Source organism: Arctopsyche grandis, chromosome 6 (assembly GCF_051622035.1).
Source record: "Arctopsyche grandis isolate Sample6627 chromosome 6, ASM5162203v2, whole genome shotgun sequence".
In the NCBI taxonomy this organism is placed as follows: Eukaryota; Metazoa; Arthropoda; class Insecta; order Trichoptera; family Hydropsychidae; genus Arctopsyche; species Arctopsyche grandis.
In genome coordinates, this window is record NC_135360.1 from 23466488 (window position 1) to 23481464 (window position 14977).

General features: G+C 34.1%; 2 protein-coding genes across 3 annotated transcripts in view; both read left to right on the forward strand.

Annotated features, from left to right (window-relative positions):
* The first annotated feature begins 1412 nt into the window (after positions 1-1412).
* LOC143912952 (uncharacterized) overlaps positions 1413-14977 on the forward strand; it is a 43434-nt gene continuing 29869 nt past the window's right edge. Inside the window, exons 1-4 of one of the 2 annotated variants that reach the window (XM_077432416.1) lie at positions 1413-1793; positions 1943-2146; positions 2218-2330; positions 6259-8473. In XM_077432416.1, the coding sequence (XP_077288542.1) occupies positions 1485-1793; positions 1943-2146; positions 2218-2330; positions 6259-6262 (630 nt within the window). In that variant the 5' untranslated portion in view covers positions 1413-1484 and the 3' untranslated portion in view covers positions 6263-8473. Of the gene's footprint in view, positions 1794-1942; positions 2147-2217; positions 2331-6258; positions 8474-14977 lie in introns of those variants that run through there. The other variant, XR_013260668.1, reaches the window with a different exon arrangement.
* Positions 10851-14977, forward strand: part of brp (ELKS/RAB6-interacting/CAST family member bruchpilot) — an 89578-nt gene continuing 85451 nt past the window's right edge. The window contains exon 1 of the mRNA XM_077432417.1: positions 10851-11951. Within this exon, the coding sequence (XP_077288543.1) occupies positions 11268-11951 (684 nt within the window). The 5' untranslated portion in view covers positions 10851-11267. The remainder of the gene's footprint in view (positions 11952-14977) is intronic.

Genomic DNA, 14977 nt, shown 5'->3' on the forward strand with positions numbered 1-14977 from the left:
GTCCTCGTAAAGGTTGTTCTTGTTTTGCTAAAAAATAGATCGCGCTTATTAATTTCGACAAAATGTATCTATTTGCAGTAACTTCTTTGTTGTGCATTTCAATATTTGCTTTAAATTGAGCACTTAAAAAATTTTCTATACGAGGTCCCTTTCCAAATTTTTTAAATTGAGCAGCAGAACATATGTGAGCTTGAGAACATTCATGTCTCTTGCGCGATTTACTTAAATTGTTTAGGTCAGAAAATCCAAATTTACTCCAGACATTCACTTCTTGAGAAAATAAAATACATGGCCAACAGAATAATTTCGTTAAGTGAGCACATCCACAAATCCATGAAATTTTTTCGTATGTTTCTGTGTTAAAATACCTTTTAAATGTTTTTGTTTTAGACTGAATATTTAATATTGGTGTGGGTTTGGGGCTCTTAACAATAATCTCCTTTTCATTAAATGGGAGAGAAGCAAATCTTCTTTTCAGCACATTTTCAATTAAACAATTGCAATTATTATTGATCTCGACGACAAGTCCACTCTCATTGTTATTTTCGATATCCATATTAAAGGCAATAATGAAAACTCGTAAGTAGTGGAACGTAAACTAAAAATAAAGTTAGACGAAACTAATTTAAATGAAAACTTAATTCAAAAGTAAAAAATAACCAACTTACAGTATAAATGATTAACTTCGTCTAAAGAAATGAATCGGCTAGCTTTTTGATAAATAACTTGGGGCGTAGCGTGCGGAAATATCGATCAACAGCGGCTTCCAAGTGAAACTCAATAGATAAGCAAACAGAGAAACCGAATCCACCGTAGAGGTTAAACAAGTGTCAACGCGTCCGCGCGAATAAGACAGCCTCATAGTGCGCATGCGCAAATGGGATCGGTCGCGACTCCGAATCCATGACGCGCGCGCACTTCACTCAGCGTCTACTCGCCAGCGTCACTCGCCTGTGGCCGGCCTATGCGAATGCGGCCTATGCGAATCCTTAATAAAAATTATCAAAAGATCCTATATAATGCATCATGTAACAAAAAACACGTGATATGTGAAATATATATCATATACTACATCATAATCACGTACATCACTAAGAATACATCGAAGCGAAATTCAAATATTTATTAAAAATACTCTTGGCTTTTTAAAGTTATAGGGGATGCGCCGCATCCACCGCATCCATGGACCGCACGCCACTGATACACATGTACATCAAATGTTGCTAAATATAATGAATATTCAATTGTTTCAATTTGATGTCGTTATTTTATTTATGAAGAGTTGATGCTTCCAAACATAACGTATATTTACATGACTTTATATATATTTATAAGAGAACACAGTTTTGCTTACTGGTTCATGGCCATATTGCGAGGTGTTACGTCCGCCTAACGACGGCAACTGTCAGAACCGGTTTTCTCTTTCAGCCGCTTTGTCGGATCGCCATTTTTTTCAGCACCGATTCGCACAGACATCCATAGAAATGGAAGAAACCTGGAACGAAGTACTGCGAGACCTGTCAGTTCCTGAGGATATTGCCACCAAATGGTGGTCTCAGATCATGGTGCAATATACAGAAAGCGCTCGCATTTACCACACTATGGACAACTACCTGCGAAAGAAATTCGAGATATACGACATCATGGTGAAGGATAATATATCCGAACGCAGTGCTTTCGTCCTGGCCATGTTCTTCCAACACTACGAACACGATACTAACGTCTACGGAGACTCCATCGATAAGAATGTCGAACATGTCAAGAATTTCTTCAAGGATGCCGGAATCAATCATGTGACTCAACTATTTTTTTTTATACTTCAAAATTATCATGAAATCCAATAATAATATAATACAATTATATTGTAATTAAAAATTAATAATCACAGATCACACTCCCAATACTCATATAATATTTCATATTTGTTTAATATTGATTTCAGGAAGGATTAATATCGACAGTCGTTGGTTTGTTGGGAGCGGCGTGTGAAAGTGGGTCCAGCAAGGAAGGTATCGATGCATATTTCCAAGACTTGGAGCTTGCCGCTTTGGGTGCTTCTCCCGATGAATATGTTGAATACATTACCGATATAGAAAAAGAATATTCAAATATGCCAGCTCATTTTTACCGTAGTCTGAGACTTAAGGTTATATCAAGTCATCTTGTGATGTCAGTTTTTATATTTATTGTTCTAATTATTTATTATTCCAATTTCAGGTGTTGCAGACGTTACTTCTCATTCCAAAAATATATTCTACTGACTTATTTTATGAAAAGTATGAGACTCAAGCTAGAGAAAACATTGAAAAAGAAATCAATGAAGTTCTCAAGTAAGACGGTATATATGCCTTTCATTTTAACGGTTGTATAATAAAATTATACAACTACATAAAATCATATGTGTGTATATGGCGATAATTTTGCAAAGACAACTTAAAATACCAAAAACAGACATATTCATAGTCAACACCAAGTGCCAAGCGCTGGGTTTTCTTATGAAATATCAATATGATTTTTTTTATCGGTGTACCAATATTGTTAAGCCACATTGCATAGTATAATCACAACATATTTTAAAACCATTACTGTATTACATTGGCTTTAAAGTAGGTGTAGATTTTATCTGTTCGCTTTTTAATGTGATATATTTATTTATGAATGTTGTCGTCGTCGTCTACATAACCAAACGAATTATTATTTCTGTGATATTTTTATTATTCATAATATGATTATGAATTTATGCATTTATGTAATATTATTTTTATATGTGCTTTTTATTTTGTGATATTTTTATTTATTGAATGATCATTTTACTACTTATCAGTATTTAATCGCATAAAATCATATATTACAATAAAGTGTGTAGGAAACAATCATAACATAGGTTTGATTTTCATTAGATAACCATTTTCAAAAACAATAAAAATATATATACAATATGTATGTGACTAATTTTAATCAATTATTATTGTAGAAAAATATAGCAAACATCATACTTAAAAGGTCTTGTTATTAGGTGTACTGAGTAAAGCGGAGGCCTTCAAGTTTGACATAGCTATATCTAATTTGAATACCAATGGATAATATACATGATATTTAATAAAATGTTGTACTACGTATGTAATTGTTTACTTATTCATTTTAGTTAATTTAATCCGACTCCATTTTCTTTTCGTTTAAATTGTGTTATAATGATTAATTTCAAAATTTTGCAATTGCAATTATTATGCTATATTTGGTTGTTTATCGTTTTAAATAATTTATTCAAGTTTTGAGAATGTTCGTTTTGGAATATTGAGGCCTCTATTGTGTTCTCAAACAAGCTAGAGCTGATATGCAAATCCAAGTTCCGAATCAGTCATCTTGATTTTATTTTTTGTCCAGAGATGCTCCAATATTATTTTGCTATTTGGCTATCAAAATTGGGTAAAATTTTTCAATTACCTATTTAATTAATTATTGGCATACATTTCTGACATTTTTTTTCCAGTATAAATTTTCTACCTGTTTAATTTCAATTGTTAACAATTTATCATATTGAATTTGTGCCATATTATTATGAATTTTCTTAATATACATTTCAACTATTTTATATTGTATTTTATAAGAATGAAACCCACCTTCGTGTTTGTGTCGAATGACCTTTCTCCAATCCAAGAAAAGATAGCTCAAATTAAAATTGCATTGCTCGCTAGACCTCCTGTCCCAAAAATATATTATTTACCGGTCAAAACACGAAAACCGCAATGTATAGACTTTTCACAGATTTATTTATATAGTAGAATATTTACACATTTGCTTTTCAACTTTTATTCTGAATTTATAAATTTCACGTATGTTTCGAATATTTTACGTCCATTATTCCATGTTTAGATTATAAAAAATATACATTTTAATACTACATATGCGAGGAAATCACCAGCACATATTATAAATGTTAGCTGTATGTAGATACAAAATTGACAAGGGGTCATAAGATAGCTGTAACATCAAGTGCAGAAACTCTAATGTGGATGAGGTTCCATATCTTCACTCCCCTTTCACCACACAAACATTTTAAGCGTGGAGATAAAATCCAACCTCGCTTCAAAAACACTCTACATTCTACTGAAAAACAAAAAAAGTCATATTTCTAAGTGGAAATTTATTTACAACATATGTATTATATAAAAGTTTTATATATATAAATGGATTTATAGTAGTGCACCACAATATACATAGTGGCGCTATTATATTAGTGTACATAAATTCAAACACTGCATGAACAGCGCACTAAGCTATTATGTCTTATCTTCGTTCATAGCTGATATCAGCTATGTGTGTCCCATTTTTGTAATGTAAATATATTAGGTAGTGTAGTGCTTGAAAGCATACCTCACGACAATGTATCGCGGTAGCTATATTGACGTTGGGAAACTAAGTCTGTGAGAGCTTAGCAGATGTTTCACATCTGGTTGTCCTTCGTTTTATTTTTCATTTAGTTTTTTTATCAAAATTTTCCTTTTCATTGTACCCACTTATATCTTTTATGGTTTCATTAGTAATGTAAAAGTTATTATATTGTGTAATATCCTCTTTTGAAAACATTTTTCGAGATGCTTTTATAAGTTTTATACCTAAATGGCTAGCGAATTTTTAGAGTCAAAAATATGCTTTTTCCGTAATATTATAAGCTATTTTCGCAAATTTTTTTACTTTTTAACGCTGACAAGAGTTGGTTTTCGATCTCGAGCTTTGCACCATCCATTTGCATCCACATTGTTAATTATACCCCACTGAGTGCATTTTATATGAATAAAATGGAAGTTTTCTGACTATTATTTTACAAATTTATATATCTTTTTCAAAAATTCTTCAGGATTTAGTGGCTGGCAACCGCTGTTCTAAAATATCTTATGTTACATTTTGAACTATTTCTTAATGTCGAGGCTTTATTATGATTTTTTAAGAAAATTAAATATTTTGTAAAAATGTTTAATTTTTTTACTTCCCAGTTGGTATATACCTAAAATATTTATTCGTTCGATATAGGGCTTCCAAGCCGAAAAGCCGTATTTTTGACCATTTTTCAAAAAACCGAAAATCGACTTTTTGGCTCGATCAATCGGCTTTTTAAGGTTTTCTTTAATCAATGTTTTTTTATAAAAATTAACAATTATGAATTTCAAATATCTATGAAAGATCAAAATAAATGTGTATATCTAAACTCTCTTAGGTAATAGGCGTATATTTTTTTGAACAACAAAAAAAGGTAGAGCACTTAGCGGGTTCTTTGAGATTTAATAATGGACGAAGACCAGGTCATAAACCAATAAAATATTATTGAAAATAGTTTCAATGACCTACTCAAGTTAAGAAAACACTATTATCGCAAAACTTTGTACTTGACAACAACAACAAAAAGTAGGCAAAATGCATGGGAATTTCCGGAATATAATTGATTTTTTTTCGAGGGAATTGGAAGCCCTTTAAATTTTGAGGCCACAAACCTACTTTTTATTATGGTTTTAAAATGTTTGTGATATGCCATTTCTAATGAATTTGTTTCCAAAATTTGCATAGGTTTGACACACTTTTGGATTTTTAAGCTAAAACAGATGCGTAAAAATAACTTTGAAAGATGGAAATATTTCAACGTTGAGCGCACTCATAGCGAATCTCAGCAGTTTTCTTAATATCTATTCACGATTCCCCAATTATAGTTTTTCTGCGAGGTTACACATTATTTTTTTAATAATATATTCTTGATAGAAGCTTATTTAAATCATTTAGTTATTTTTGCTTATTTAGGATCTGCCATTATATGTACAATACAAATTGTATTATTTGTAATATTTGTAATAATAATATATATTAATGATCTTATGAAATTTCATAATGTTTATAAAGCAATTTAATTTATAAAAAACAATTTAATTTATAAAAAACAATTTTTTTGCATAATATAATATATATTTACATTTTTTTTTTTTTCCGATAAAAAATTTTAAACCTAAAAAATATCTTAATTTTTTAAAACGCATGAAAGCCGGCCAACCGGCTTTTTGGAACCCCTACGTTTAATGTAATTATGAAACGTTATAGGTTCTGTCCATATTAAACCATATATGTACATATGTATGTATTATACAATATGTAAAATATAATATATTTGATCATTAAATTTTGAAATCCAAATCAGTTTTAATTTTAGCAAAGTCTGAACATGCTATAAATCTATTAAAATATAAATGATTTTTTTTGTATATATGTTTTCAGATGAATTGAGAGCTTCTGTAACTTCAGCGTAGTCTGGCAAGACCGGATTGCCACCCACCAAGATAAATCGGAATCGAGAATAAATGTACTGCCTACGATTGATATGTTCGATTTTAAAACGTGGAATTGTTTGCGGTATCAAAAAAATCCTTTGAAGATCTTAAAAGCAAGTATTATACATTACCGTATTGATGTAAACGAACATACATACATACATACACATGAGGTACGATTTCTTGGTAAATAATTATATTGATCTTAATTTTATTTTATTAGTCGCAATGCGCCTATTCTACAAACATACATACATACATACATATGAAAATACAATCCGGTAATATAATATGCTACATTTGGCATATATTTTCTATATATGTACATATACATTTTGGAACTGTACCAGAGACGGAAAAATCGAATAATTTCCCGAACGACATATTAGTGAGATCGCACATCGAGATACAGTGTGAACACACATCACGTAGCTATAACGAATTTGGGGAACACCAGAATTGCGACATTTTATCTCAGTTATTGATACATCGCAGTCGTGCAACAGATACAATAATATAATATATTAATATATTACTCGTTGTTTTTTCCACACAAATATTGATTCATTGTGGTTTTTAATGTTTATACAAAAAATCTAGTAATACCAAACTTTTCTTCGAAGTTGACATAGATGTATTTGTTTATTTTTAAATGCTCCCATAAACTATCTACGTTTGTATTTAAATGGCGTCCTAATAATTTGCTACGATATTATATGTATTCATGAGATTGTAGCCGGAAACTGATCGTTTAAATATCTTACGGTGGAAATTTCAGTACCCACGATTGCAATCGTTTATATCCGCCACGAGCAGGCTTTTCCGCTCGAGGTTTAAGTACGTTTTATTTTTCCCAGTATTCAACTCTTCCATTTATTTCCCCACAATGTTACTTTTATCACACTGCACAGAATTCATTTTTGAAAATGTTAAAATCGGTTTTTTAGTATTATTGTACTACACGCCGTTGTGGAAAGAACGATGAACTCGCTTTCAATTCCTACTATTACGTAATATATTTATTTGTAATACGGTTATTAACGTAATAGTAGGAAAATAAGCTTGTTTATAAAGGATATACACATATTTTTGTGTAATTTTATTCATAATTGTTGTGTGGGACGAAGCTGGATTTTTCGCAAATATTTCATTCGGTTAAAAATTTTCTGCGGCCGTAATTAGAGCATTTTTATTTCGTTGATTTAGATTGATTAAAACCAAATGGGATCCCATTAGCAACAAAAGCGAAAAGCTCATAAAAATTCATTTTACACTCTTAATTAAAATTTATTTAAAGAGACGTATTTTTAATTTTTTAAATATTGGTTTTATTCTAAGCAAGTAATTAATATATTTGTGTCAAAACGGTGCGATTCAAAAATTTCTCTACTCCAGCCCCCTTATTATGTGATTTTTTTTTTAGATCAATATCATTATTGGAGTCGGAATCCACAGTGGCCCAATTTTTATTTTATTTATTATAGTATATACGTAGTAGCAAATGTGAAAGTTTTGTAATCATGTGAAAATTTGACCTCGAGATTTAAGCTGATTTAAACTCAGAATCGTTCACTGGTCGCGTTTTCGTGGTTTTTAAAAAACATCTGTATTTTGAATATCATTCGAACATTGTTAATCATACCAAGGTGAAACTTTGTATCAGTGACTGAAACGTTTATCGTTACGTTGTAATTTTTTTTGACAAAAATGGTACCTCTCCTTATATGTAGATGTCCTCTTTTATGGGCTGAATTTTTACTTTATCTACATTATGAATTTAATACCATGGACCGCAAGACGCACGAACATCTCTATCCTCAAAGAGCTGGTGATATCAGAGAGACTCTACATATTTACATTGTGTAGGAAAAGAGTTCTTTCATATTTTGTGCATATGGCTAGGAAGAATTTGGAAAGGCTGGAGAGGCTGATAGTCACCAGAACGCTAAAGGGAAGACGAGCGAGGGGATGGCCTCCCTAGAGATGGTCTGACCAAATCAAGGAACTGGCGGGATCGTCCTTTAACGATGACGTTAACTTGGCACAGAACCGGGAGGAATGGAGGCGGACCATCAATCAAATCGAAGATGACATCATTGACCACGACGCTCAGTATTGAGCAAGAAAAACAATGAAATAATTTTATATTTTAATCAATTTTGAAAAAAAAAAATTTTTTTTATTTAATTAAATTATTACATATCTATAAGTAATAAATTAAATGAAGATCCATCGACCGGATTTGGCAGCTTTTGAGATTTCCGATTTTTTGGCCCCTGTAAAGTATGTATGCAAGGAAATACAATTCTTGATTGTTTTTTCGAATCAAAATTTTCATATTTCATTTAAAATTTCAATTATTCAACACGCTTTAGAAACATTTCATACACCAAGCATGCTCTATAAAATGTCGTGTCATAGGACAAACGAGTGTGTAAGTTTTGCAATATATTTGTTCGTGAAGCATTGTACGTGTGTACATGTTATGTATATGTATGTCGGTAGAGATTTCGCGTAGGGTTCTCAATCGAATATTCGCCTGATTTTCAGCTATACGAATATTTGAATAATATAAAAATTCGTGAAATACTCATTTATACAATTTATAATGAAATTTGAGAAATATGTATCTAAGTATGAAAAAAAAATGTACACTTGAGCAATATAAGTAGTTATTTTTCTTTCAATATACCTGAGCAACCGTGTCGTTAATGCCGTTCCTTCAATCCATGGTCCTTTTCCATGCACCTTTATTTTGTTTAGAAAATTTTGTCTTATCTACATTTTCGATGGCTTGGTGCACAGATATTGTATGTCCATTTTTGAATTTGTATCGAATTTTAAGTTTGCAGATACTGGAATAATTCAGGTATTTTCCTTTCAAGGTAAATTTATATATATTACATAAATTATAACCACCGATATAATAGTTGAATGTCAAACAGTCGTAAATAGTAAACCTCGCATTGAATTATATTGTAATAATATTATATACAATGTTTAAAACACATTGCACGAATGCGACAGCATTCTTGGCATTCGTAAGTCTCCCGCTGCATTGGATCGACTATAATTATTTAAGGGGGTATTCTAGTCTAGAAATTTGAAGAAATCGATTTTTTTCTTTCATATTTTCAAAGCTTAAACCTTTAAGAATATGTCCTAAAGAGGATTGTTTAAAATTCAAATTATTTTCGGAGATATAGCTGCTTTAGTGACGTGGCATCTGACCGGCACGTAAGCTAACCCGAAACTTTAAACGCGTTTTTCTCGAACTACTTTTTTCGAGACGGTTGACATGATATCTCAAGTTATACTGGACCAATTTACTTGAAATTTGGTGTGAGCCTTCTCTATACATTCCTCTATAGTGTTGCGTAGGGGTGGGTGGAGGATCCAAGTAAAAGGCCAACAGTCGTTTCACAGCATTTATTGATGATTCAGGAGTTACACACACTGTCACTGCTCCGTCCAGAATGACATGATATCGCCTACGTACCGCCTTATAAAGGGTAGATCTCTCAGGGCGCCTAATCTGTTTACCTGTTGTATAGTCACGTATTCGGATATGTATTTCCACGACATTGGGTCTTCCCGTACCGATTCTGAGAAATAACTAATAACGGTCATTGTTTAGCCTAAATGCACTCAGAGTCCAGATATAATCCTGGAAGTAAGTGCAAGCACTTACATAGTTAATCCGATAACAGATAACCCTTGAACGGTCACATAGTCTCTGGGATTCTATTCGCTTAATCCGCGGCGTACGTAACAATAGCATGAACTAGAACTATGACAAAATTCCAATTTTTACTATTTTTAAAAAATTCGGAAAAGTCAAAAAAAGTGGTAAAAAATAGACTTTTTATTTCAAACAGCCGCTATTTTGCGAAAAAAAAATTGTTTGACTTTTCCGTAGTTCATGCCATAGCAGCATTTGTTTGGATTAAGAATTAATTTACTTTTTTGATTTTGGAATACTAGGAGGGTTGGAATCATGTCAACCAGGGCGCACCATTTTTTTGAGACCCCCTCACTTCATCATTTATTCTTTTTTTTTATTCTTCGATTTATTCTTCAAACATTAATAAATATTTGGTAAAATAATGGCTACTAAAAAAATATTTTTTGTTTTTTTTTATTGCACCTGAAAAAATACCGATAAAATTCATGCCTCTAGACTAGAATACCCCCTTAAATAAATCAATACTGGTGAACGTAGAAAAAAACTACGAATATTTAATATTTTTTTATTCGACATTCGAATATTCGAAAAGTGCGAACAATTGAGAGCCCTAATTGCGCGCTACCGTATTCGAATTTTCCGGCCCGCTTTTCCACGAGACGGAAAGCATCCACTCGGCGCTCGGCGGGTCGGTATAAAATGGACGTAATGACGGCGCGAGTGTGGGTGTGAGTGGGTGTGGGTGTGGGTGTGAGTGTGAGCGGGTGCAGGGCGTGCAGCGGCGTGCGGGCGTGTGCGCGTAGGGTTGTGGGTAAGTGGGTAGTGGGCGGGGGGGCGGCTCGTGTTCATTGATCACTGTGGCGCCGCGCGCCGGCCACTCCGCTCGCGCCGCGATCGATAGGCGAGGCGGAGGCGCCGCCCCGACGCCCGCGCCCCCGGCCCCAGCGGCCCACAGGCTTTCGCCCCGACGCCGCCCACGCGCCCCCATCCGAAGAGACGTCCTGGTGGCATCCGGGCAGGGGACGACCGAGACCGAGAGCGAGAAGACGTCGGTCGGGAGGGGTGTCGGCGCGTGCGCGGCGACTCGCGGTCGATGCGACCGCTGCTTCCCGACTCGCAGTCTCCGGCTCCCGGCCGCCCCGCGCCCTCCTCATCCAGCTCCAAATGTGACACGAAATAATGGTGGTCGGTGGTGAGAGCACACAGTGTCGGAGCGGGGCACAGCGCCACAGGGGGCACAGCGCAGAGGAGGGGGTGGGCGCGGGGGAGGCATGTCGCGGGAGCCTTACGGGCCCGCGGCCGTAGGCGGCACTCGCTCCCCTAGGGGCCGCCGCGCCGGAGAACTACCCACCGTGGACCGATCTCCATCCAGGGGGTATCCACCCCGGGGCCGTCAGCCGCCCAGTCCGGACCCGGGGTATCCGCCCCACCACAGAACCATGGGCTCCCCTTACTATGGACACGACGAGCCTCCGAGTCCCGAGGAGCGGCGGGGTCACCGCTCCAGGAGCGCCACTCGGCCCTCGCAGCCTCTCTCGGTTCGGTACCAGTCCCTCGACAGGGAGCGGGATCGCGATCGGGAATTCCTGCCGATCCGCGAGCCCAGGGAGCGATCTCTAGAGCGCGGTGCTCTTCGCGACCGGTCCCTAGAGCGTGGACTCTACCTCGAGGAGGAGCTCTATGGGGCGCGTAGTGCGAGACAATCGCCGGCTCTGCGGGAGCCCGGCGGCGTGTTCATCGGAGAGCTGCAACATCAGAATACCGACCTTCAGCGGGAGCTGGGCAATCTGAAAAAGGAACTGGAGCTCACTAACCAGAAGCTGGGCTCCAGTATGCACAGCATCAAGACATTCTGGAGCCCGGAACTGAAGAAGGAGAGGGCACTCCGCAAGGAGGAGAGCGCCAAGTACAGCCTGATCAACGACCAGTTGAAACTGCTCAACAATGAAAATCAGGTCAGACACTTTTCACGTATATATCAATTTTACTATTATGTATGTATGTATGTACGAATGTTGTGCCCGTTGAAATTTCAACGGGTGGTTTCCGATAGGAATTTTATTGATACATGATTTAAAATAAAGTTACAATACTTAAATATATCAAAACTTACGGAAAACAATATGTACTACATATGAATATCAGGAATAAAATCTTAAAAATAAATTTTTATTATTTTGAAATCTTTTATGTTTTACTTCGCAAACGATTCCTATAGCCTTTCGATCGTTTTAAAAGTTTGCCTTTTTGCGCGTTTTGGTCAACGATGGAAATTTAAATCGATTCTGATAATAAATAATTGTCATAAACACTTCTAAATTTTCGTAATTTTTTAAGACGGTGACGTTTGATAGCTAGTGGGCTTATATTATATGATTGACTCTCCGTCTCGTCTTGTCAGATTTTAATTGTTTAAACGCCTACAACTTTATCGTTTTCACTCTATATCTTATAAAATTTGCATTATAGGCTCTCGTATATATTTTTACTTCACTCATAGGTTATAATGAATGTTAAAATGTTGAATGTTATTTTTCTATGCATTGTACAACAATTGTATGAGCAATACAAACTTGATTTTGATATATACTGATATGTATGGTAAGTATATAAATCAATTTTTGACTATTATTTTATATACAAAATGGTCAGTATTATATTATTAAATGTCAGTATAAATAACAAATGGACAGTATAAAAATCTGACGTACATTCGCCAGAACAAATAGTAATGCCTGTTGGATGGAATTGTCTATCAAGATCGTATCAACCTTGTGGTGATACCAACCAAAAAGTAATACTGGCCATTCGTCAAAATAAAACTTACCATTTAACATTAGTACTGAACATTTTTGTTTAAATACTTACGTTTTAATATTTAAATTGAAATTTAAATATTTAAAAAAATACTGACCTTTTATTATTTATACTGACCATTTGTATATACATATACTCAACGATGAATACTAACCGTATAATATAAATACTGGCCGTTTAATATAAAAACTGACCTTTCATATTCAAATACTGACTAAAACAGACTAAAATACTTACCAGTAAAATACAACCCATTTTAAAACATCGTCATTGGAAATATTATATATATGTACGTATTTCCGGCATAAAACCGATTTTGGATTTTTTGGCACTTACATAGGTCCTTTTTTTATTTCCGTTATTCATATGTATGTATTTCGAAAATGAATCAGAATTATGATGTAATTAAGTAGTTTCAGATTTAATGTGTTCAAGTCAAATTTTACATCAATGAGATACATAGTTGGAAAAGGTAAAAACTGACTCGATCAACCATTGGTTTTTATCTATGATCCAATTGTACAATAAATTATACATATTTCAAAAGTATTATATTACGTAGAGCAAAAATGAAGTGCATATGTATACTCAAATTACATACATATGATTCATCGGTACGTACGTTTTATCTTGTTCGTCAAAAATGTGTCTCGAGTATGCTCAAATGGTTAATTGAGTGTCGAATGATGTCATAGTGAATAGAGCTTTCGTGTCGAATTACTCCTCCATATATGTATGTAATATGTAAGGTAATCTTTCCGTTGAAGTCAATAATGTGACCCAATCCGATGTATCCCCATTTACGGCAGTATCTTCACAATTGGAATATCCCTCCGCATGGTACGAAGTGACACGAGCTTCACTACACGAGGGTCTGGTATTATTGACCTTTGTCAACATTGACCTCAATCATGCGTCATTTTTTTTTTCCGAGAGCACATCTGCTTAACAAATGATCCAATTGGGGCGTCGAGTTCCGCTCGCGAGCTGCTACTCAATTGCCTTCTCGTGCTTGACGAGATAAAACTGAATTGATTCACTCATGTGTCCGTTGATCTGTCGGTTTCGAATGTCGTTTCGTGGAGTAAGAGGATGCGGTATGAAATGAGAGAAACTTGCCAAAATATTTTCCGAATGAATCGAGTGCGTAGTGTGTCGCATCTAAAATTATAATTTCGAGAGGTGTTTACGTTTTATTTTGAAACTGTAATCTGCTGTCTGATGTCGCATTTTACAGCTGTTATTTTGACAGATGTTCCGTTTCACAGAATAGACGACGTATGTATTAAGTATCTTCAACAGGTCAAGTGACAACTGAAAAAGTGGTCCCTTTGACAGTTGCATACCTGCTCTGGTATTCTTATGCATAACATTAAAATTCTTGAGATTCGTCTACTATAATAACATCTGAATCATCTTACGCAATGTCATAAAAAGAAATTCTCAACGCAATAATACTTTTATTGCGTTGAGAATTTCTTTTGTACATATATAAAAGCTTTGAATGATTCCATGTCATTATGCAATAATTTTCTTTACTTTATACGATACATTTAACTAAGAGATATTAAAATTTATATAATCTGGAATGGGAATTTATTCAAAACACTCCATTACACAAATAATATTGGTTTTAATTTCAAAAATTTACTAATACAATTTTGATTTAAAAATTTTCAAATGAAATCCTTACTTTTATTATGTAATCAAAATTTTAACTAATTCAGAATACTATTATCTGTTCAAGGATATACGATTTAAGATAATAAACGTTCTTTTTACTTTTCTTAACAGTTTTCTATATACATAAATATGTATACATATGTCATACAAAGTTTTAAAATATGATATATTGTGATCGTAATAAAATTCGGCTTCGATTTTTTTTTATTAATAAATATAAAATATATTTTAAAAGATCACTCTTTATCTTGTAAAATCGTTTTAATCTATTTATTTCAATTCGTTTAATTTTTTCCTTTTTCCAATCTTGATACCCTTTTTAGCTATACATTTTTAAGTTTACATACATAATTAAAAATATCATACTTGTTAAATATGAAACGATTTTCAACGAAAGCATATAATTGAAAAAAAATTTAAACATTACCTTTATACCAATGTTATATTTTGCATGTTTAAATATAAAAAAAAATTATAAAAT